The following is a 21,370-nucleotide window of genomic DNA, read 5'->3' as shown; positions in this document are numbered from 1 at the left end:
TGACCTTCATCGTTGTCGTTGTTGACGGAACAGAATCAGCTGCCGTGACGATGCATTCAGGGTCTGAACTTAGAGGTGGTGTGTTCAGGGCCACCTCCCCTCTCTCTAAAGTTGTGTGTGTGTGGGATTAAAGCCGCATCATGAGGTTTTTGGGCTGGACGCCATGTTTAACATCTGTACCCAGAGTTTGGTATTTTGGTTTTTAAATCCCGTCTGTCTGACCTGACGGGATATCTGAGCTCTGATTGGTGGGATCAGCCAAACAGGATTAACAGGAGCTGCAGCAGAGACACAGACAGACAGATGAAAGTGGACAGACGCTAAGGACGAACGAATAAGACACCAGAGACACCAGAGACACGTCCCAACGAGTGGGACAGGTAGGACGTCTGTCTGACTTCCTGTTTTGATTTGTGCTGGTGGACGTAGTTGGGAGACACGGTCTCTGAAGGACACAGGTGAGGACAGGTGAGGACAGGTGACCCTAACCTTGTCTCCAGAGTCGGCCATGTTTGCGGGCCGGGCGTCAGCTTCGGGAGCAGCTGTTGGACCGTCTGCAGCGGCGGCCGGAGGGAAGTCTGGGAAGTTCTCTGTGGAGGAGCTGTACGGGTTCAACAAGAAGCCGAAGGTGAACAGAGGGAATTCTGGGAAAACGGAGAAAAGTGACGGGAAGAGAGAGACGAAGGAGAAAGAGGAGTCGGCGCTGGCGTCTCAGATCCTGGAGGCCGCCAGGAGGCTGATGGAGCGACGACGGCTGGAGATCTACCTGAAGGAGTGTGACATCACCATGGAGACCAGCAGCATGCCGTACAGGTGAGACAGGGGGGAGACGGGGGGGAGACAGGGGGGAGACAGGTGCAGTGACACAGTGAGGCCACTAGAGGATGCTGAGACATCTCTGGGCCTTGATCATGTTTTAACCAACAACAGAAACAACAGGAAGCTGATGACTGAGGTAAAACGTCCCGTTTAACAGAGAACTCTTAAAATCAACACTTTCTCTATGGGACTTCTGAATGGTGTTTTAAACTGGAGCAGTCAGACACATTCATTCAAGTCAAACATCATGATTCAGTGATTTTAGGATTTAAATCATAAATACTTGTTTACTGTTGAACGTCTCAGATCAGAGAATAAATCAGAGACAGAGACGATGTTAAAAGAACGTCCATGAAGAGACGAGGAGACGGACGTCCCGAGGAGGACAGCTACTGCTGTGATTCACATTAGTGACACCAAACCATCGGCCTCGGGCGTCTCACTGAGCTGCTGAGCTCACAGAGCGAGGACGAGGAAGGACGAGAGAGGACGGACGGACGGGAGAGGAGGAGGGGAGGAGTGGGGGAGGAGGAGGAGAGGAGGAGAGGAGGAGAGAAGGAGAGGAGGAGAGGAGAGAAGGAGAGGAGGAGGGGAGGAGTGGGGGAGGAGAGGAGAGGAGAGGAGTGGGAGAGAAGGAGAGAAGGAGAGGAGGAGTGGGGGAGAGGAGGAGAGGAGGAGGAGAGAGGAGAGATGAGAGAGGGGGAGGAGAGGGGGAGGAGAGGAGGAGAGGGGGAGGGGAGGAGAGGAGAGGAGAGGAGGAGAGGAGGAGAAGAGAGGAGAAGAGAGGAGAGGAGGAGAGAGGAGAGGAGAGGAGAGGAGTGGGAGGAGAGGAGTTGGGGAGGGGGGGTGGAGGAGGAGGAGGAGGAGGAGGAGAGGAGGAGAGGAGAGGTAGAGGAGGAGAGAGAAGAGGGGGAGGGTCTGCAGGAAACATCCAACAGAACGTAAAGAATGTAAAGAGTTCAGCTTCACATGAGGAGTAAACGTTAGCTTAGCATGAAGACGTCCCTGTAAACGTTAGCTTAGCATGAAGACGTCTCTGTAAACGTTAGCTTAGCATGAAGACGTCTCTGTAAACGTTAGCTTAGCATGAAGACGTCTCTGTAAACGTTAGCTTAGCATGAAGACGTCTTTGTCCTGCAGTTCCTCTGGTGGCCTCAGGGGGCGACACCGTTTAGAGGAAATGCATTCTGGGATACCTGGCTGTCCCAAAGTTACCTGCTGATGCGTCCTCAATAAAAGGGGCGGGGCCAGAACACATCCAGGTGTTTGGACCAAATACATGTTGATAAACGCCTGTGAGCCACAAACCTGGCGGCCATCTTGTTTGTTGTCTTTTAGTATGTAGGGGCCATCAGTGTCGCTAGCCGTGCTGTTAGCTGTTAGCTGTTAGCGTAGCGACACTCACACCTGAGACACACCTGGTTGAACCTGTCACGTGACCGTCCAGGTGTGGACAGGTGACTGATGTCCACATGTGAATAGTCTCTCTCTCTGTCTTCTATGTGCTTGCTCGCCCAGTGTTACAGCTACAGAGGCTGGAGGGGGAGGGGCTTCCTCTCCTCCCCCTCCTCCCCCATCCTGCTCTCTCTCTCTCTCTCTCTCTCTGTCTCTCTCTCAGTCCAGAGGACGGCCGCTCACTCTCTCCTTCATCTTTGAGGCTTTCACTTCTTATTTCATTCCTCCTCCTCCTCCTCCTGTGGACGGACGCTCTTCATCACCTCCTCCTCCTCCTCCTCCTCTTCTTCTGCAGTGGGACGCTGTCCTCCCAACGACAGGATGCGTCCAGGGACAGAAAGTTGTTTCTTGGACTTCTATTGGCTGACAGGCTTGACATCCCACTCATGAATTCTCTCCTTCGTTACCGTAGCGACCGGTGACCTTGACAGCAGCGGCGGCCTCCATGTTTTAACTTCTTTTAAAGTCTTTATATATATATATATAAACCTCGTTACCGTAGCAACAAGGATGCAGGTGTCCATAGCGTGTAACATGGGAGGGGGCGGCGGCGGCGGTGGGGGGGGTGGGGCCGAGCACCAGCTGAAGGAGCGGCGGGCGGCAGCGGCAAACTCCACCTACGCCCCTGCCTGTCAGTCAAAGATGAGGGCGGAGCCAGTGAGCAGGCACACCCTGCTAGGCCACGCCCACATGAAGGAGGCCCTGGGTCGTCATAGCAACATGAAATACAGGTGAGACTGTGTCACATGACCCGAGGACGGAACCGGAGCTAAAAACCATCAACACGTTCACGTCTCAGGTTCTGATGACCAGAACCATCAGACCTGGACCCATCAGACCTGGACCCATCAGACCTGGAAAATGACTCGGACTAGACCTGGAAGGTCATGGACATGGAGATGGAGATGGACATGGACATGGACATGGACGCGGACTAGAACAAGGACATGGACTGGAACTGGACCTGGCAATGTTGGGCTCAGACTTGGACGCAGACATAGACATAGACCTGGACCTGGACTAGAACTAGGAGTAGGAGTAGGGCTAGAACATGGACATGGATATGGATATGGACATAGACATAGACATAGACATGAACTAGGACTAAGACTAGGACATGGACTGGAACTGGACCTGGTAATGTTGGGCTCAGACCTGGACGCAGACATAGACATAGACATAGACATAGACCTGGACCTGGACCAGGACTAGGACTAGGACTAAGACTAGAACATGGACATGGACATGGACATGAATATAGACATGAACTAGGACTAGGACTAAGACTAGGACTAGGACTAGAACATGGACATGGACATGGACATAGACATGAGGACATAGACACTAGGACTAGGACTAGGACTAGGACATGGACTGGAACTGGACCAGGTAATGTTGGGCTCAGACCTGGACGCAGACATACACCTGGACCTGGACCTGCAGCTGGACTAGGACTAGAACTAGAACTAGGACTAAGACCTGGACTAGGACCTGGACAAGGACTAGAACTAGGACTAGAACTAGGACCTGGACAAGGAGAAGTGGAGGCAGCTGAGACGTGTCTTTACCTCTGATAACTGTTTTGTTGTGAACAGAGAGACAGACGTTTTGAAGACGTTTGACTCTATTTCGGAGCGTCCTATTTTTAGCCGCTCTGTCTCTGAGGACAAACTGTGAGGTCATGTGACCTGATGTGTGATGACTAGGACCATCTGCTCGGGGTTAATCAGTCTCTGACCTCTGACCTCTGACCCCCATCAACACACAGCCTTTCATTAAAGGAGCTTCAATCACACTCTCCTGTCCTCTGACTGGTGGACAGACTCTCCTGTCCTCTGATTGGTGGACAGACTCTCCTGTCCTCTGATTGGTGGACAGACTGAACTCCCATGATGCTCTCTGTTGGTTTATTTCACTGATTGATCTTTAACTCGACTGTTGCAGGAATCTGGGAAAGTCTGGACTCAGAGTGTCCTGTTTGGGACTGGGTGAGAGACACACACTAATACACACTAACACACACTAACACACACACTAACACACACTAACACACACTAATACACACTAATACACACTGATCTTTGTCTCTTCACAGGAACGTGGGTGACGTTTGGTTCTCAGATCTCTGATGAGGTACCGTGACAGAGGATCTATACTATATATATCTATATCTATCTATATATATATATGTAGAGATATAGATCTATAGATAGATATAGATATATATATATAGATATAGATGGTGTCTCGTAGAGTGTGTCTGTGTGAATAAAGGCCTGTTGTGTGACCTCCAGTGTCTCTACCTGTCAATCTGTGTAGATGGCAGAGAGTGTTATGACCGTGGCGTACGACAGCGGCATCAACCTGTTTGACACGGCGGAGGTTTACGCCTCGGGCAGGTAAGCTGTCTCTCACCTGTCCTCTCACCTGTCCTCTCAGAGGGGGCGCTGCAGAGCGACATATATAATATATATAAAAGTTTTTTATGATATTTGTTCTGTTTCAGTGTCTGAGAACCGTTAAAGGTTCTAACGACGGGACGTTTGTGTTTCAGGGCGGAGACGACTCTGGGGAACATCCTGAAGAAGAAGGGATGGAGGTAGGACGTTTAAATCCAGGATGACTGTCTGGGACGTCTCTGTGCTCTAATGAGTGACTGAATGAATGTGTCTCTGCCAGGAGGTCCAGCTACGTGGTGACCACCAAGATCTACTGGGGAGGACAGTGAGTTCTACTTTACTCTACTCTATGTGTCCATCAGCAGTCCATCACGATGCCTTCACTGCTACAGCGCTGTAGGAAACGCCAGCGCTACGACCACAACATAAACAACCACAGCAGAGACGGAATGAGAAGAAAGACACTCAACATGTCCACTCACTTAACGTCTGTCCATCCATGTGTTTGTTTCCAGGGCGGAGACAGAACGCGGGTTGTCACGGAAACACATCATCGAAGGTAAACGACCTTTAAACTCAGCTGTGTTACGCAATCAAACGTCTCCTACACTACCCAGAAGTCAGTGCAAACGCAGCGTTCCAGGCTTGACGCTGATGAAACGTGTCAGCCGAGTGTTTGACGTAGAGTCGGACGCCTCCACCCAGAGCGGGGGGGCTGGTGGATGTGAGCGTGGCGTCCTCTGTGGCGGTGGAGGTCACCAGGCTTCACCAGCGCTGGGACACAGACGGACATCAGCCGTCCACTCGTTGTCTCTGACGTAGAGACAGGAGCTGGAGGCGTGCAGCTCTTCATCCACCAGCTCAGCACGGTCGCTCCTCCAGACTCACAGACATCAAATACTTATGAAGGTGTGACCTTCAGGAGGCCCTGAGCCCCAGGTTGAGAACCACTAGACTAAAACAGATATATATGACTATTATTATCTATATAAGACATACGTATACGTCTCTTTGAGTCTCTGTTGGTCGTGTTAATGATTGACAGCTGCACATTCACAGACGTTCTCCACAACGCTATGTGTGTGTTACTGTGTTACTGTGTGTGTGTGTTACTGTGTGTGTGTGTTACTGTGTGTGTGTGTGTGTGTGTGTGTGTGTTGCAGGTCTGCGTGGCTCTCTCTCCAGATTACAGCTCGACTACGTCGACATAGTTTTTGCGAACAGGAGCGACATCAACGCACCGATGGAAGGTCAGAAAACCTTCAACACAAAACATAAACATTAGCATTAGCATCACCATTAGCATCACCATTAGCACACCAGTCTTGACTCCAACCACCAATCAGTTGACGTTGACGTTGACGTTGACGTTGACCAGCTCTACAGTGACTCATGTTTCCACTAACCAGACGAGGTCACGTTGAAGAACCTCAGGCAGCAGAACCAGCGTTGACCACTAGACGGCGCCAGACACCGATGAGACGAGTCACTCCGTCTGTGTTTCTGTTTCAGAGGTGGTCCGAGCCATGACCTTCGTCATCGATCAGGGTCTGGCTATGTACTGGGGAACCTCCCGCTGGAACGCCGTGGAGATCATGGTACCAGAACCACAGAACTAGAACTGACACCAAAGCTTTGTTTAAAGAGCTTCACTAAACGTGTGTCTGTTCTCAGGAGGCGTACTCTGTCGCCCGACAGTTCAACCTGGTTCCACCGGTGTGTGAGCAGGCCGAGTACCACTACTTCCAGAGAGACAAGGTGGAACTGCACCTGCCGGAACTCTACCACAAGATAGGTACAGAGAACACGTAGAGAATATTAAGAGAACATGTAGAGAACAGTCAGAGAACAGTTAGAGAACACGTAGAGAATATTAAGAGAACACAAAGAGAACAGTCAGAGAACAGTCAGAGAACACACAGAGAACACACAGAGAACGCACAGAGAACATGTAGAGGACAGTCAGAGAACACACAGAGAACACGTAGAGAACAGTCAGAGAACACACAGAGAACATATAGAGGACAGTCAGAGAACACACAAAGAACATTCGGAGAATGTTCGGAGAACACTAAGAGAACATTCAGAGAACACATAGAGACCACCAAGAGAACCGTCAGAGAACACAAAGAGAACATACAGAGAACACTCAGCACTCTAAGGACGTTCTCTAACACGGGGAACTTGTTAAATCTGGGAGCTGCCAGTCAGTGTGAGGTTCTCTGAGTGTTTGTTTCTAATGAACATTCTGTGTCTGCGTTAGTTTGTGGGTTCTCCACATGTTTAATAAAGTCATCACTACATGATGTGAACATAGAACCTTTTAACAACCTGGGTTCCTCCTTCTCTAAGGAGTTGGAGCCATGACCTGGTCTCCGTTAGCCTGTGGCCTCCTGACGGGAAAATACAACGAGGGCGTTCCAGAGAGCTCCAGAGCCGCCATGAAGGTATGTAGGAGAACACAGGAGAACACAGGAGAACACAAGAGTAGAGAGGAGAACACAGGAGAAGAGAGGAGAACACAGGAGAACACAAGAGTAGAGAGGAGAACACAGGATAAGAGAGGAGAACACAGGAGAACACAAGAGTAGACAGGAGAACACAGGAGTAGAGAGGAGAACCCAAGAGAACGTGAGAGAAAATGAGAGAACATGAGAGAAAACACAAGTAAACAGGAGAACGCAGAGAGGAGAACACAGGAGAACACAGGAAAACACAAGAGTAGAGAGGAGAACACAGGAGAAGAGAGGAGAACACAGGAGAACACAAGAGTAGAGAGGAGAACACAGGATAAGAGAGGAGAACACAGGAGAACACAAGAGTAGACAGGAGAACACAGGAGTAGAGAGGAGAACCCAAGAGAACGTGAGAGAAAATGAGAGAACATGAGAGAAAACACAAGTAAACAGGAGAACGCAGAGAGGAGAACACAGGAGAACACAGGAAAACACAAGAGTAGAGAGGAGAACACAGGAGAAGGTGAGAGAGCATGAGAGAACACACAAGTAAAGAAGAGAGAACACAGGAAAACACAGGAGAACATGGGAGAAGACAGGAGAATGCATCAGTAGAGAGGAGAACACAGAACAGAGAGGAGAACACAGAGCACAGAGGAGAACACAGGAGAACTCAGGAACTGTTCTCTGGTTCAGGGTTACGCGTGGCTGAAGGAACGTCTCTGCAGTGATGAAGGGAAGAAGCAGCTCAGTAAAATCAAGGAGCTCCACCTACTGGCCGACAGACTCAACTGCACCGCGGCGCAGCTCGCTATCGGTAACCAGCAGAACCAGCAGAACCAACAGAACCAACAGAACCAACAGAACCTCCTCCAGCTTCACGCTGTGAATAACGAGTGTGTCTGTGTTTGACAGCGTGGTGTCTACGCAGCGAAGGGGTCAGCTCGGTTCTGCTTGGAGTCTCCAACACGGAACAGCTGCTGGAGAACCTCGGTTCTATCAGGGTAACGCCGCACACCGGTCACCATGACAACGGGATGAATATGAGTCAGGAAGCAGAGCCGGCTCCAGTCAGAGGTTGTGGTTGGGCCTCTAGAGATGTTCTCAAGATTTATTTATTAAATCCTCTGAGACGATCTCAGGCACAGATACAAGAACGTGTAGACACAACAGAACAGAACAGAACAGAACAGACTTCTACTCAGTGTGTTCTACATAAATTATCATATCAGCATTATCATATACCTCTAAAGGCTACTAGCTGGAGGCTGCTAGCTAGAGGCTACTAGCTAGAGGCTGCTAGCGAGAGGCTGCTAGCTAGAGGCTACTGGCTAGAGGCTGCTAGCTGGAGGCTAGCCTCTAGTAAACATCAGCTACAGCAGCTACAGTAGCTACAGTAGCAGCGCTAACATTATTAGGCATCTTTGCTCTATTTCAGCTAAGCTAGCCTCTAGCTAGTAGCCTCTAGCTAGCAGCCTCTAGCTAGTAGCCTGTCTTGGGCTATGAGCCTAGAGCTGCCTCTGACAGGAAGGTTCTGGTTCTGGACAGACTTTCAGATCCTCCAAGGCCGTTCTATGTTCTCCTCCTCCTGCTCCTCCTCCTCCTGCTCCTCCTGCTCCTCCTCCTCGTGGGTGATAACCCTGGAGGCTCTGGAGGAGGAGGTCTGGGTGGAGGGGGGTCAGTGAAAGCCCAGAACATCTCCAGTCATCTTGACTCGTTGTAGTTTAGCATCAACACGTTTCTAACGTCGTGTCGTTAGGGTTAGGGGTCTGAGCGTCCAATCAGAAGCCGTGATTGGTCGCCTGTCGGTGACGTCCTGTCGTGTCTCTCAGGTGCTGTCTCAGCTGACCCCGCCCCTCATAACGGAGATGGACGCGTTGCTCGGCAACAAGCCACGAAACGGCAAGAAGGAGGTGAAGAGCTGCTGACGAGGAAGAGGAAGAGACGCCGTCGTCATGGAGACAATCAGAAATCTTTATTCTTCTATTAACCTGCAGAGTTTTAGCTCATATTTAAAGACATTAAATAAATGTTTAAAGACACGTTTAGTTTGAAGCTTAAAGAGGTTTTATATATATTATTGTTTTTATAAAAATAATTTAATAATGAATGCTAATCTGTGACAGTCTGATCTGATGTAAAGTCTTTTAAAGTGTCCCCTCTGTGTTCAGGTCTTAGATCTAATAATAAAGATGAACCGTGACTCCATCAGCTGCTCCTTCTGTTCATTCATTCATGTTGTCTGTCAGCTGTCCATCACTTCTAATTCATCCATTCACTCACAGCAGCTGGAGCGTCCAGACGTCCACCAACCAGAGGGTTAGTGGTTCAACCCCTGGACTCCATGACCAGGACTCACTGGACCCAGAGTCACTGGACCCAGACTGTGTGAACGAGTGAACGAGTGAATGTACAGCTCTGACTGCAGCCACTGATGAACACATGAATCTACAGCTTATACAGTGGGGAAAATAAGTATTTGATTCACCGCTGATTTTTCAAGTTTCCGCCCTTATAAAGAATGGAGAGGTCTGTCATTTTCATCATAGGTTCACTTCAACTGTGAGAGACAGAATCTAAAAAGAAAATCCAGAAAATCACATTGTATGATTTTTAAATAATTAATTTGTATTTTATTGCGTGAAATAAGTATTTGATCCCCTACCAACCAGCATGGATTCTGGCTCTCACAGACCTGTTAGTTGGTCTCTAAGAAGCCCTCCTATCCTCCACTCGTTACCTGTATTAATTGCACCAGTTTGAACTCGTTATCTGTATAAAAGACACCTGTCCACACACACAGTCGATCACACTCCAACCGCTCCACCATGGCCAAGACCATAGAGCTGTCTAAGGACACCAGAGACAAAGTTGTAGACCTGCACATGGCTGGGACAGGCTACAGGACAATAGGACAGCAGCTTGGTGACAAGGCAACAACTGTTGGTGCAATTATTAGAAAATGGAAGGGACTCACGATGACTGTCAGTCTCCCTCAGACTGGGGCTCCATGAAAGATCTCGTCTCGTGGAGTGTCAGTGATCATGAGAAAGGTGAGGGATCAGCCCAGAACTACAAAGGAGGACCTGGTCTATGACCTGAAGAGAGCTGGGACCACAGTCTCAATGGTTACCATTACTAACACACTACGCTGCCATGGATTAAAATCCTGCAGCACATGCAAGGTCCCCCTGCTCAAGCCAGCACATGTACAGGCCCGTCTGAAGTTTGCCAATGGCCATCTGGATGATCCAGAGGAGGCATGGGAGAAGGTCATGTGGTCAGATGAGACCAAAAGTTAACTTTTTGGTATAAACTCCACTCGCCGTGTTTGGAGGAAAAAGAAGGATGAGTACAATCCCAAGAACACCATCCCAACTGTGAAGCATGGGGGTGGAAACATAATGCTTTGGGGGTAGTTTTCTGCAAAAGGACCAGGACGAGTGCTCCGTATGGAGGAGAGGATGGATGGGGACGTGTATGGTGAGATTTTGGGCAACAACCTCCTTCTCTCGGTAAGAGCATTGAAGATGGGTCGTGGCTGGGTCTTCCAGCATGACAATGACCTGAAACACAGCCAGGGCAACTAAGGAGTGGCTCCGTAAGAAGCATTTAAAGATCCTGGAGTGGCCTAGTCAGTCTCTAGACTTAAACCCAGTAGAAAATCTTTGGAGGGACATGAAACTCTGTGTTGTCCAGCTACAGCCTCGAAACCTGAAAGATGTGGAGGAGATCTGTATGGAGGAGTGGGCCATAACCCCTGCTGCAGTGTGTCCAGACCTGGTCAAGAACTATAGGAAACGTTTGATCTCTGTAATTGGATCTGTACTAAATATTAAGTTCTGTTTTTCTAGTGTATCAAATACTTATTTCATGCAATATAATGCAAATTAATTATTTAAAAATCATACAATGTGATTTTCTGGATTTTTATTTTAGATTCTGTCTCTCACAGTTGAAGTGTACCTATGATGAAAATAACAGACCTCTCCATTCTTTATAAGGGGGTAAACTTGTAAAATCTGCGGTCTATCAAATACTTCTTTTCCAGACTGTATGAAAACATTAATACAAGTAAATGGACACAGAGACACTTCCTCCTGGAACCAGCAACACTCTGGTTGGTGGACGACCTGCTGAGACAGGTCAGGATGGATCTGAAAACCAAAGCTGAGACAATGACCTAGACCTAGAACTGGACCTAGAACTGGACCGAGACCTGGACCTAGACCTAGAACTAGACCTGGACGTAGAACTGGACCGAGACATGGACCTAGACCTAGAACTGGACCTTGACCTAGAACTGGACCTAGACCTGGACCTAGAACTAGAACTGGACCTAGAACTGGACATAGACCTGGACCTGCACCTAGAACTGGACCTAGAACTGGACCTAGACCTGGACCTGGACCTAGACCTGGACCTAGAACTGGACCTAGACCTAGACCTGGACCTGGACCTGGACCTAAACCTGGAGGAACCCGTTGACATCAACCTGGTAACAGTGTTGAAATGTGTTTTTGTTGCTGGAGCTTCATCTTGAACCAGATCTCAAACACTTAAGGTTCTGTTGATGGTTGATGACAACGTGTCGTCAACAACGTCACTGTGTCCACACCTCAACATCTGGACAGGTTTCACTCTCCACTGTTGTTGTTGTTGCTTGTCTCTGCGTTGCTACTCTTTTATTGCTCGTCTGTGTTGCTATTGTCTTTGTTGCTCTTCTGTGTTGCTCCTCTTTGTTGCTCGTCTCCGTGTTGCTAGTGTCTTTGTTCCTAGTCTATGTTGTTAGTGTCTCCTTATTGCTCGTCTCTGCGTTGCTAGTGTCTTTGTTGCTAGTCAGTGTTGCTAGTGTCTCTCTGTTGCTCGTCTGTGTTGCCAGTGTCTCTCTGTTGCTCGTCTCTGCGTTGCTAGTGTCTTTGTTGCTAGTGTCTCTCTGTTGCTCGTCTGCGTTGCTGGTGTCTCTCTGTTGCTCGTCTGTGTTGCTAGTGTCTCTCTGTTGCTAGTGTCTCTGTTGCTCGTCTCTGTGTTGCTCGTCTGTGTTGCTAGTGTCTCTATGTTGCTCGTCTGTGTTGCTAGTGTCTCTCTGTTGCTCGTCTCTGCGTTGCTAGTGTCTCTGTTGCTCGTCTCTGCATTGCTAGTGTCTCTGTTGCTCGTCTCTGCGTTGCTCGTCTGTGTTGCTAGTGTCTCTCTGTTGCTCGTCTCTGCGTTGCTAGTGTCTCTCTGTTGCTCGTCTGTGTTGCTAGTGTCTCTCTGTTGCTAGTGTCTCTGTTGCTCGTCTGTGTTGCTAGTGTCTCTATGTTGCTCGTCTGTGTTGCTAGTGTCTCTCTGTTGCTCGTCTCTGCGTTGCTAGTGTCTCTGTTGCTCGTCTCTGCGTTGCTCGTCTGTGTTGCTAGTGTCTCTCTGTTGCTCGTCTGTGTTGCTAGTGTCTCTCTGTTGCTCATCACTGCGTTGCTAGTGTCTCTCTGTTGCTCGTCTGTGTTGCTAGTGTCTCTCTGTTGCTGGTCTGTGTTGCTAGTGTCTCTGTTGCTCGTCTCTGCTGCTTGTCACTGCGTTGCTAGTGTCTCTGTTGCTCGTCTCTGTGTTGCTAGTGTCTCTGTTGCTCGTCTCTCTGTTGCTCGTCTCTGCGTTGCTCGTCTCTGCGTTGCTAGTGTCTCACTGTTGCTCGTCTCTGCGTTGCTAGTGTCTCACTGTTGCTCGTCTCTGCGTTGCTAGTGTCTCTGCGTTGCTCATGTGCAGCGGGAGGAAACAGAGAAGTTGCCGTGTAGCAAACAGCTGATTTATTTGCAGAACATTTAATATGAAGTCATGCAACGCGTCACCGCAGCAGCAGAAAAACAAACAAGCTCGTGCTCGTAGAGCCGGCGGTCGCCATGACAACCCAGCGTCACCGCCGCTCGTACCAAAGTGCCGTCGTCGTCGTCCGCCAGCGCTGCCGGAGAGATTCAGATATGGAAGGAGGGGACCCCGGTCTGACCTCTGACCTCTGACCTGGTCAGACTTTACAGTGACGCCATGTTTGTAGTCTGGGACTGTCTGGAGTGAAAGAAGGAGGCCAGAGCTCTGATTGGGTGCTCTGCAGCCTCTTTTATTCTGAAGGGGCTTTATGGACGGGTCAGAGGTCAGAGGTCAGAGGGGTCCTTAAGACTTGACCTCAGTCTGTGCAGCACACACACACAGTTCATGCTGTAATAAATAAAACATCCAGAGCTTCTATGAATGGACACTTTAGAATAGATTTAGATTTAGATTCTACACGCGACTGTTTAAATAGATTTAGCATCATTTACAGTTTTAAGTCGGGCTCCGTTCAAAGAGCCCTAAACCGCCCCGACCCTCGCCTCACAGGACACACCCCTCAGTCCAACAGGAGCGGGTCTCCTTCCCAGCATGCACTTCACCAGCATATGTCCAACAACTGCATGAAGCTCCTGAGAGACGACGCTCAGGGTCAAAGAAACGTCAGACGGATACATTCAACCAGGAGAGAGGATGGATAGATAGATGGATAGATGATGGATAGATTGAGATGATGGATAGATGGATAGATAGATGATAGATGGATAGATAGATAGATAGATAGATGAATGGATAGATAGATGGATAGATGGATGAATGGATAAATGGTGGCGTGGGGGGTAAGGCATCTCTCCGTCAGTCACTTCTTTTCCTCGTTTGGTTTCTGTCCATCAGAGTCAACCTGATTCTCTCCATCATCATCCCTCGCTCCTCCAGGAGACGGATGAAATAGTGAAGTGATGAAATGGTGAAGGGATGAAATAGTGAAGGGGGTTAGGTGGTCAGTCCTCTCCTCTCCAGCTCCCTCGTCTGTTTCAGCTCTTTGATCCTGAAGAAGAGATTCAGTTAAGATTCTGTCCACGAGACATTTGAGACATTAAATGTCCTCAGGTGTGTCTAATGTCCTCAGGTGAGTCTAATGTCCTCAGGTGTGTCTCTCGTCACCTGTGTCTGCAGCGCCGAAGGAACCTCATGATCTTTCTCGCTGCCTGGTCCTGTTTCTTGGTCAGGAACGAACCCCTGAGGACAGAAGAAGAATAATCAGTCATCTCTAATCAGTCATCTATTATCATCTATCAGTCATAACAAATAATCAGTCATCTCTAATCCGTCATCTCTAATTAGCCATCTATTATCATCTATCAGTCATCACAAATAATCCGTCATCTCTAATCCGTCATCTATTATCATCTATCAGTCATCACAAATATTCAGTCATCTCTAATCAGTCTTCTCTAATCCGTCATCTCTAATCAATCATCTCTAATCAGTCATCTATTATCATCTATCAGTCATCACAAATAATCAGTCAACTCTAATCCGTCATCTCTAATCAGTCATCTATTATCGTCTATCAGTCCGTCATCACAAATAATCCGTCATATCTAATCAGCCATCTCTAATCAGTCATCACAAATAATCAATCTCTAATCCGTCATCTCTAACCCGTCATCTCTAATCCGTCATCTATTATCATCTATCAGTCATCACAAATAATCAGTCATCTCTAATAATCAGTCATCTCTAATCCGTCATCTCTAATCAGTCATCACAAATAATCAATCTCTAATCCATCATCTCTAATCCATCATCTCTAATCTAGCATCTCTAATCCGTCATCTATTATCATCTATCAGTCATCACAAATAATCAGTCATCTCTAATCCGTCATCTCTAATCAGTCATCTATTATCATCTATCAGTCTGTCATCACAAATAATCCGTCATCTCCAATCCGTCATCACAAATAATCCGTCATCTCTAATCAGTCATCTCTAATCCGTCATCTCTAATCAGTCATCCCTAATCCGTCATCCCTAATCTGTCATCTACTATCATCTATCAGTCCGTCATCACAAATAATCCATCATCTCTAATCCGTCATCTCTAATCCGTCATCTATTATCATCTATCAGTCATCACAAATATTCAGTCATCTCTAATCAGTCATCTCCAATCAGTCAACACAAATAATCCGTCATCTCTAATCCGTCATCTCTAATTAGTCATCTATTATCATCTATCAGTCATCACAAATAATCAGTCATCTCTAATCCATCATCTCTAATCCGTCATCACAAATAATCAATCTCTAATCCATCATCTCTAATCCGTCATCTCTAATCCGTCATCTATTATCATCTATCAGTCATCACAAATAATCAGTCATCTCTAATCAGTCATCTCCAATCAGTCATCACAAATAATCCGTCATCTCTAATCCGTCATCTATTATCATCTATCAGTCATCACAAATAATCAGTCATCTCTAATCAGTCATCTCTAATCCGTCATCTCTAATCAGTCATCTATTATCATCTATCAGTCCGTCAACACAAATAATCCGTCATCTCTAATCCGTCATCTCTAATCCCTCATCTATTATCATCTATCAGTCATCACAAATAATCAGTCATCTCTAATCCGTCATCTCTAATCCGTCATCACAAATAATCAATCTCTAATCCATCATCTCTAATCCGTCATCTCTAATCCGTCATCTATTATCATCTATCAGTCATCACAAATAATCAGTCATCTCTAATCAGTCATCTCCAATCAGTCATCACAAATAATCCGTCATCTCTAATCCGTCATCTATTATCATCTATCAGTCCGTCATCACAAATAATCCGTCATCTCTAATCCGTCATCACAAATAATCCGTCATCTCTAATCAGTCATCCCTAATCCGTCATTTCTAATCAGTCATCTATTATCATCTATCAGTCCGTCATCACAAATAATCCGTCATCTCTAATCCGTCATCTCTAATCCGTCATCCCTAATCCGTCATCCCTAATCCGTCATCCCTAATCTGTCATCTACTATCATCTATCAGTCCGTCATCACAAATAATCCGTCATCTCTAATCCGTCATCACAAATAATCCTTCATCTCTAATCAGTCATCTCTAATCCGTCATCTCTAAGCCGTCATCCCTAATCCGTCATCCCTAATCCGTCTTCTCTAATCAGTCATCTCTAATCCGTCATCTATTATCATCTATCAGTCCGTCATCACAAATAATCTGTCATCTCTAATCCGTCATCTCTAATCCGTCATCTCTAACCAGTCATCCCTAATCCGTCATCCCTAACCAGTCATCTCTAACCCGTCATCTCTAATCAGTCTTCTCTAATCAGTCTTCTCTAATCAGTCTTCTCTAATCCGTCATCTCTAATCAGTCATCTCCAATCCGTCATCTCCAATCCGTCATCTCTAATCAATCATCTCTAATCCGTCATCTCTAATCAGTCATCCCTAATCAGTCATCTCTAATCCGTCATCTCTAATCAGTCATCTATTATCATCTATCAGTCCGTCATCACAAATTATCCGTCATCTCTAATCCGTCATCACAAATAATCCGTCATCTCTAATCAGTCTTCTCTAATCCGTCATCTCTAATCCGTCATCTCTAATCAGTGTGGTGAGACTTTAACACGTTAATTACGATTAATTTATTACAAAAAAAGTAATTACAAAATCACATTTAATCGTAGTTTTCATTCCAAACATCGTGGAACTTTTGTCAGTGCACTATTTCCTGGTACAACGATTACACTGATGCACACGTCAGAGCTAACGGCTAACGGCTACCAACATGGAGGAATCAGATTAAAGCACGTTGCTACGACTGATGGAAGGAAATGTTATTTAAAACAACTACCTGAAGGAAACCTTGATGGTGCCATACGGTACCATCTAAATACAAAACATGTTGCAGTGAGCACAGACGAGATGTTGTTTTACCATTTAAAGTCAAACTGTTCTGACAAAGTATTAAAATGTCCCTTTAACTTTAGGTCTGTTCAGTTTTGTCCAGGAATATCTTCTTTATTTTTCTACTGTTTTGAATTTAAATGTAATTAAATACATTTTCCAGACTTGAAAAGATGTTGAGTTTATAATGTTCATGTCTGTGTCTAGTATTTGATTCAGTCGTCCACTAAAATAAAAAGCGTTTTGGGACACATATTATTATGAGATTAAAATGTGTTTAATAGAGATGAATTAAATACAAAGCCTCTAATTAATTAGATTCATTGTTTTAATCAGTCCCACCTTAATAATCAGTCATGGCTCTACATGAAAACATCAAGGTACTGATCAGGTCAATCAACCAGACGGGTTGACGTTGACGTTGACGCGTTGCTCAGTCTTACTTGATCTTGGGGTTGTGGCTGGCGGCGCCCCTGGGAGCCTGTTTCAGCCTCTCGTACTCCTTGTAGCTGCGGTAGTACTGCTGGATGAGGACGGCCGCCCTCCGGCTCTGCTGGAAACGCTTCTGCTCGTAGTAAGACCTGAACTTGGACTGGATCAAGATGGCCGCCTGGGTCATCTTTTTGTAGAGGGCGTACTAAAGGGGGGGGGGGCAGAGTCCCAGAGTTAGCAGACCTCACTAAGACCTGAAGCTGCTGGTCCACCATCGGACCCTTCACATGTCTGAAGGACCACGTCATCATCATCATCTCTACACATCACTACAGCTACTGTCAGACATATTACCTTCAGAGCTATCCATGTTAGCTAGCCAGAGAGAGAGAGAGCAGGTTAGTTCAGAGTTAGTGACGCTCCACCACACACACACAGCTACACACACACCCCTACACACACAGCTACTCACCTGTTTGTACTTCCTGTAGCACCTCTGTATGACGGCTGCAGCCATGTCCTGCTGCTCCTTTAACCTCCGACCCTGAACACAGTCATCGACATGTAAAGCTCTGCAGGTAGAACCAGACTCTACTGAACATCCCATAATACTCCGAGCGGTCACCTTGTATCTCCTGAAGGCGTTCTGGATGATCCTGGCTGCCTCGTACAGCTCCCTCTGCTCGCCGTCCGTCAGCGTCAGCAGAGCAAAGTCTCTCTCCATCCTCCCGTTGGCCGAGGCGTTCAGGAACTCCGCCCACGCCGCCGAGGACGGGGGGCGGAGCCTCTGGAGGGCCAGGGCACTGAGGGGGGAGGGGGGGCACACCCGCCTGAAAGAGCACACACACACACGTGTCAAACCTCACCTGGTTCCCACCCCCGTCACCAACAGGAAGCTCTGCTCACCTGGGCGGGGAGTGTGTGTGGGCGTCGACCGTCTCCAGGTAGGTAGCCAACCAGGTGTCCTGTATGGTGGGGTTGTCCCGCCTCTCTCTAAGCGGTGACTCCGCCCCCCGGGGGAAGTCCTCCTGTTTGATCCTCTCAGGTGTGGCCTCGATGATTTGCTCTGCCAGTGTTGCCATGTCAACCTGAGGTACGGCGATGGTAACCATAGTAACAGAGGTCAGTGGCGAGCGACGGGTCGGTGTGAGTGCACCTGGTGTGTGAGGGCGTACCTGCAGCACCTCCTCCTCCAGGTACGCCTCCTCCTCGCCTTCGTTCTCGGCGTTCTCGCTGTAGCTCAGCAGCTGCTCCTCCAGCGCCGCCACATGTGACCGCCGCCCGCCCGCCACGTGGCTGTAGGCGTGTGTGTGGTCGGGGGCGGTGCTCTCGTACTCCATGAGGTAGAGGGGGGAGTCTCTGGACCCGCCGGGGTTCAGACCTGTGACACGGACGGATCAGGTGATCAATAACACAGCACTTCATTCAGGTACACATCAACAAGGTCACAAGGTGTGTTACCTGTGCTGAAGGCGGCGTTTGGCTCCTCCCCCCACATGGACACAGGAGGGAGGGAGGAGGGGGAAACGGGCAGTGAGGACGAGAAGGACGAAGGAGAGGAAGGAGAGGAGGGGGACGTGTCCATGGGGGCGGGGCCACTGGAGTAGGCGGAGCTAGGAGAGGGCGAGGAGGGGTCACTCGGGGAGGGGAGGCTGCTGGAGGAGCTCAGACCTGGAGGCGGAGGAAAGGAGAGTGTCAGAGCCAATCAGAGCGCTGGAACGCGGTCACATGACGAGCAGCAGGTGTGTGAGTTACCTGTGTCTGGGCTGGTGGACAGAGGAGACGGCGGCAGCTGTGGCTGCGGCGTGGCCGGCGTGTGCGTGTCTGCTGGAGGCGTGATCCTGGTGCGCTGCGTGTGGCGCTCCTCCAGCGCGGTGGCGAGGCGGGTGTGGCCTCGGGAGCGGGCCACGGCGAGCGGCAGGCGTCCCAGCGAATCAGGGATCCCCAGAGCCAGACTGTTCCAGCTGTACAGGAGCTCTGCCGCCCTCTGGTGGCCGAGCGCACACGCCCACATCTGGAACACACACGCCAACGGGTCAGGACCCCTGGTCACCATGGCAACGCACAACGTCAGCTGACTGAGTGTGTGTGTGTGTGTGTGTGTGTATGTTTACCAGCGGGGTGCAGGAGAAGTGGTCGACGTTAAGAGGATCAACTTCCTGTTCCAAATCCAAACTGTCGCTGTTTACACACCTACGAACAACAACAGGTCAGGTGTGTCTGGATCAGGTGTGTGTGTCTATCAGGTGTGTGTCTGGATCAGGTGTGTGTGTCTATCAGATGTGTGTGGATCAGGTGTGTGTGTGTGTGGATCAGGTGTGTGTGTGGATCAGGTGTGTCTGGATCAGGTGTGTGTGTCTATCAGGTGTGTGTCTGGATCAGGTGTGTGTGTCTATCAGGTGTGTGTGGATCAGGTGTGTGTGTGTGTGGATCAGGTGTGTGTGTGGATCAGGTGTGTGTGTGGATCAGGTGTGTGTGTGGATCAGGTGTGTGTCTGGATCAGGTGTGTGTGTGGATCAGGTGTGTGTGTCTATCAGGTGTGTGTGGATCAGGTGTGTGTGTGTGTGGATCAGGTGTGTGTGTGGATCAGGTGTGTGTGTGGATCAGGTGTGTGTGTGGATCAGGTGTGTGGATCAGGTGTGTCTGCATCAGGTGTGTGTCTATCAGGTGTGTGTGTGTGTGTGTGTGGATCAGGTGTGTGGATCAGGTGTGTGTCTGGATCAGGTGTGTGTCTATCAGGTGTGTGTGTGGATCAGGTGTGTGTCTGGATCAGGTGTGTGTGTGGATCAGGTGTGTGTCTGGATCAGGTGTGTGTCTGGATCAGGTGTGTGTGTGGATCAGGTGTGTGTCTGGATCAGGTGTGTGTGTGGATCAGGTGTGTGTCTGGATCAGGTGTGTCTGCATCAGGTGTGTGGATCAGGTGTGTGTCTGCATCAGGTGTGTCTGCATCAGGTGTGTGTGGATCAGGTGTGTGGATCAGGTGTGTCTGCATCAGGTGTGTGTCTGGATCAGGTGTGTGGATCAGGTGTGTCTGCATCAGGTGTGTGTCTGGATCAGGTGTGTGGATCAGGTGTGTGTCTGGATCAGGTGTGTCTGGATCAGGTGTGTGTGTGGATCAGGTGTGTGTCTGGATCAGGTGTGTGTGTGGATCAGGTGTGTGTGTGGATCAGGTGTGTGTCTGGATCAGGTGTGTGTCTATCAGGTGTGTGTCTGCATCAGGTGTGTGTGGATCAGGTGTGTGGATCAGGTGTGTGTCTGGATCAGGTGTGTGTCTATCAGGTGTGTGTCTGCATCAGGTGTGTGTGGATCAGGTGTGTCTGCATCAGGTGTGTGTGGATCAGGTGTGTGTGTGGATCAGGTGTGTCTGCATCAGGTGTGTGTCTATCAGGTGTGTGTGTGTGTGTGTGTGTGGATCAGGTGTGTGGATCAGGTGTGTGGATCAGGTGTGTGTCTATCAGGTGTGTGTGTGGATCAGGTGTGTGTGTGGATCAGGTGTGTGTGTGGATCAGGTGTGTCTGCATCAGGTGTGTGGATCAGGTGTGTGTCTGGATCAGGTGTGTGTCTATCAGGTGTGTGTCTGCATCAGGTGTGTGTGGATCAGGTGTGTGTGTGGATCAGGTGTGTCTGCATCAGGTGTGTGTCTGGATCAGGTGTGTGGATCAGGTGTGTCTGCATCAGGTGTGTGTCTGGATCAGGTGTGTGGATCAGGTGTGTGTGGATCAGGTGTGTGTGTCTATCAGGTGTGTCTGCATCAGGTGTGTGTGGATCAGGTGTGTGTGGATCAGGTGTGTGTGTCTATCAGGTGTGTGTGTGTGTGGATCAGGTGTGTGGATCAGGTGTGTGTCTATCAGGTGTGTGTGTCTATCAGGTGTGTGTGTGTGGATCAGGTGTGTGTGGATCAGGTGTGTCTGGATCAGGTGTGTGTCTATCAGGTGTGTGTGTGTGTGGATCAGGTGTGTGGATCAGGTGTGTGGATCAGGTGTGTGTCTGGATCAGGTGTGTGTGTGGATCAGGTGTGTGTCTGGATCAGGTGTGTCTGCATCAGGTGTGTGTGTGGATCAGGTG

The 21,370-nt window shown here is 48.7% G+C and overlaps 2 protein-coding genes across 6 annotated transcripts in view; one reads left to right on the top strand and one right to left on the bottom strand.

The window, feature by feature from the left end:
• Positions 1 to 60: 60 nt before the first annotated feature.
• Positions 61 to 9,057, top strand: LOC311490944 (voltage-gated potassium channel subunit beta-2-like; the record flags this gene model as incomplete). The annotated part of the gene is made up of 14 exons (XM_084548731.1): positions 61 to 813; positions 4,219 to 4,262; positions 4,370 to 4,407; positions 4,594 to 4,673; positions 4,829 to 4,873; positions 4,954 to 4,998; positions 5,189 to 5,232; positions 5,837 to 5,923; positions 6,186 to 6,271; positions 6,348 to 6,468; positions 7,026 to 7,120; positions 7,826 to 7,946; positions 8,045 to 8,133; positions 8,962 to 9,057. The coding sequence occupies exons 1-14, from the start codon at positions 509 to 511 to the stop codon at positions 9,055 to 9,057; spliced, it is 1,296 nt and encodes a 431-aa protein (XP_084404857.1). The 5' UTR covers positions 61 to 508.
• camta2 (calmodulin binding transcription activator 2) overlaps positions 8,913 to 21,370 on the bottom strand; it is a gene marked incomplete at its 3' end in the record, with an annotated part of 37,711 nt that continues 25,253 nt past the window's right edge. Inside the window, exons 15-25 of one of the 5 annotated variants that reach the window (XM_084547619.1) lie at positions 19,420 to 19,498; positions 19,061 to 19,319; positions 18,767 to 18,976; positions 18,481 to 18,686; positions 18,212 to 18,393; positions 17,931 to 18,135; positions 17,778 to 17,849; positions 17,317 to 17,510; positions 14,093 to 14,167; positions 11,748 to 13,976; positions 8,913 to 9,050 (exon numbers count right to left, since the gene is read on the bottom strand). In XM_084547619.1, coding sequence (XP_084403745.1) covers positions 13,922 to 13,976; positions 14,093 to 14,167; positions 17,317 to 17,510; positions 17,778 to 17,849; positions 17,931 to 18,135; positions 18,212 to 18,393; positions 18,481 to 18,686; positions 18,767 to 18,976; positions 19,061 to 19,319; positions 19,420 to 19,498 — 1,537 coding nt within the window. Of the gene's footprint in view, positions 9,054 to 11,490; positions 13,977 to 14,088; positions 14,168 to 17,316; positions 17,511 to 17,777; positions 17,850 to 17,930; positions 18,136 to 18,211; positions 18,687 to 18,766; positions 18,977 to 19,060; positions 19,320 to 19,419; positions 19,499 to 21,370 lie in introns of those variants that run through there. The other 4 variants (XM_084547616.1, XM_084547617.1, XM_084547618.1 and 1 more) reach the window with 4 other exon arrangements.

Source organism: Chelon labrosus, assembly GCF_963514085.1.
Source record: "Chelon labrosus genome assembly, chromosome: 1".
In the NCBI taxonomy this organism is placed as follows: Eukaryota; Metazoa; Chordata; class Actinopteri; order Mugiliformes; family Mugilidae; genus Chelon; species Chelon labrosus.
The sequence above is the reverse complement of the archived record's forward strand: the minus strand, read 5'-3'. Positions and strand labels throughout refer to the sequence as shown.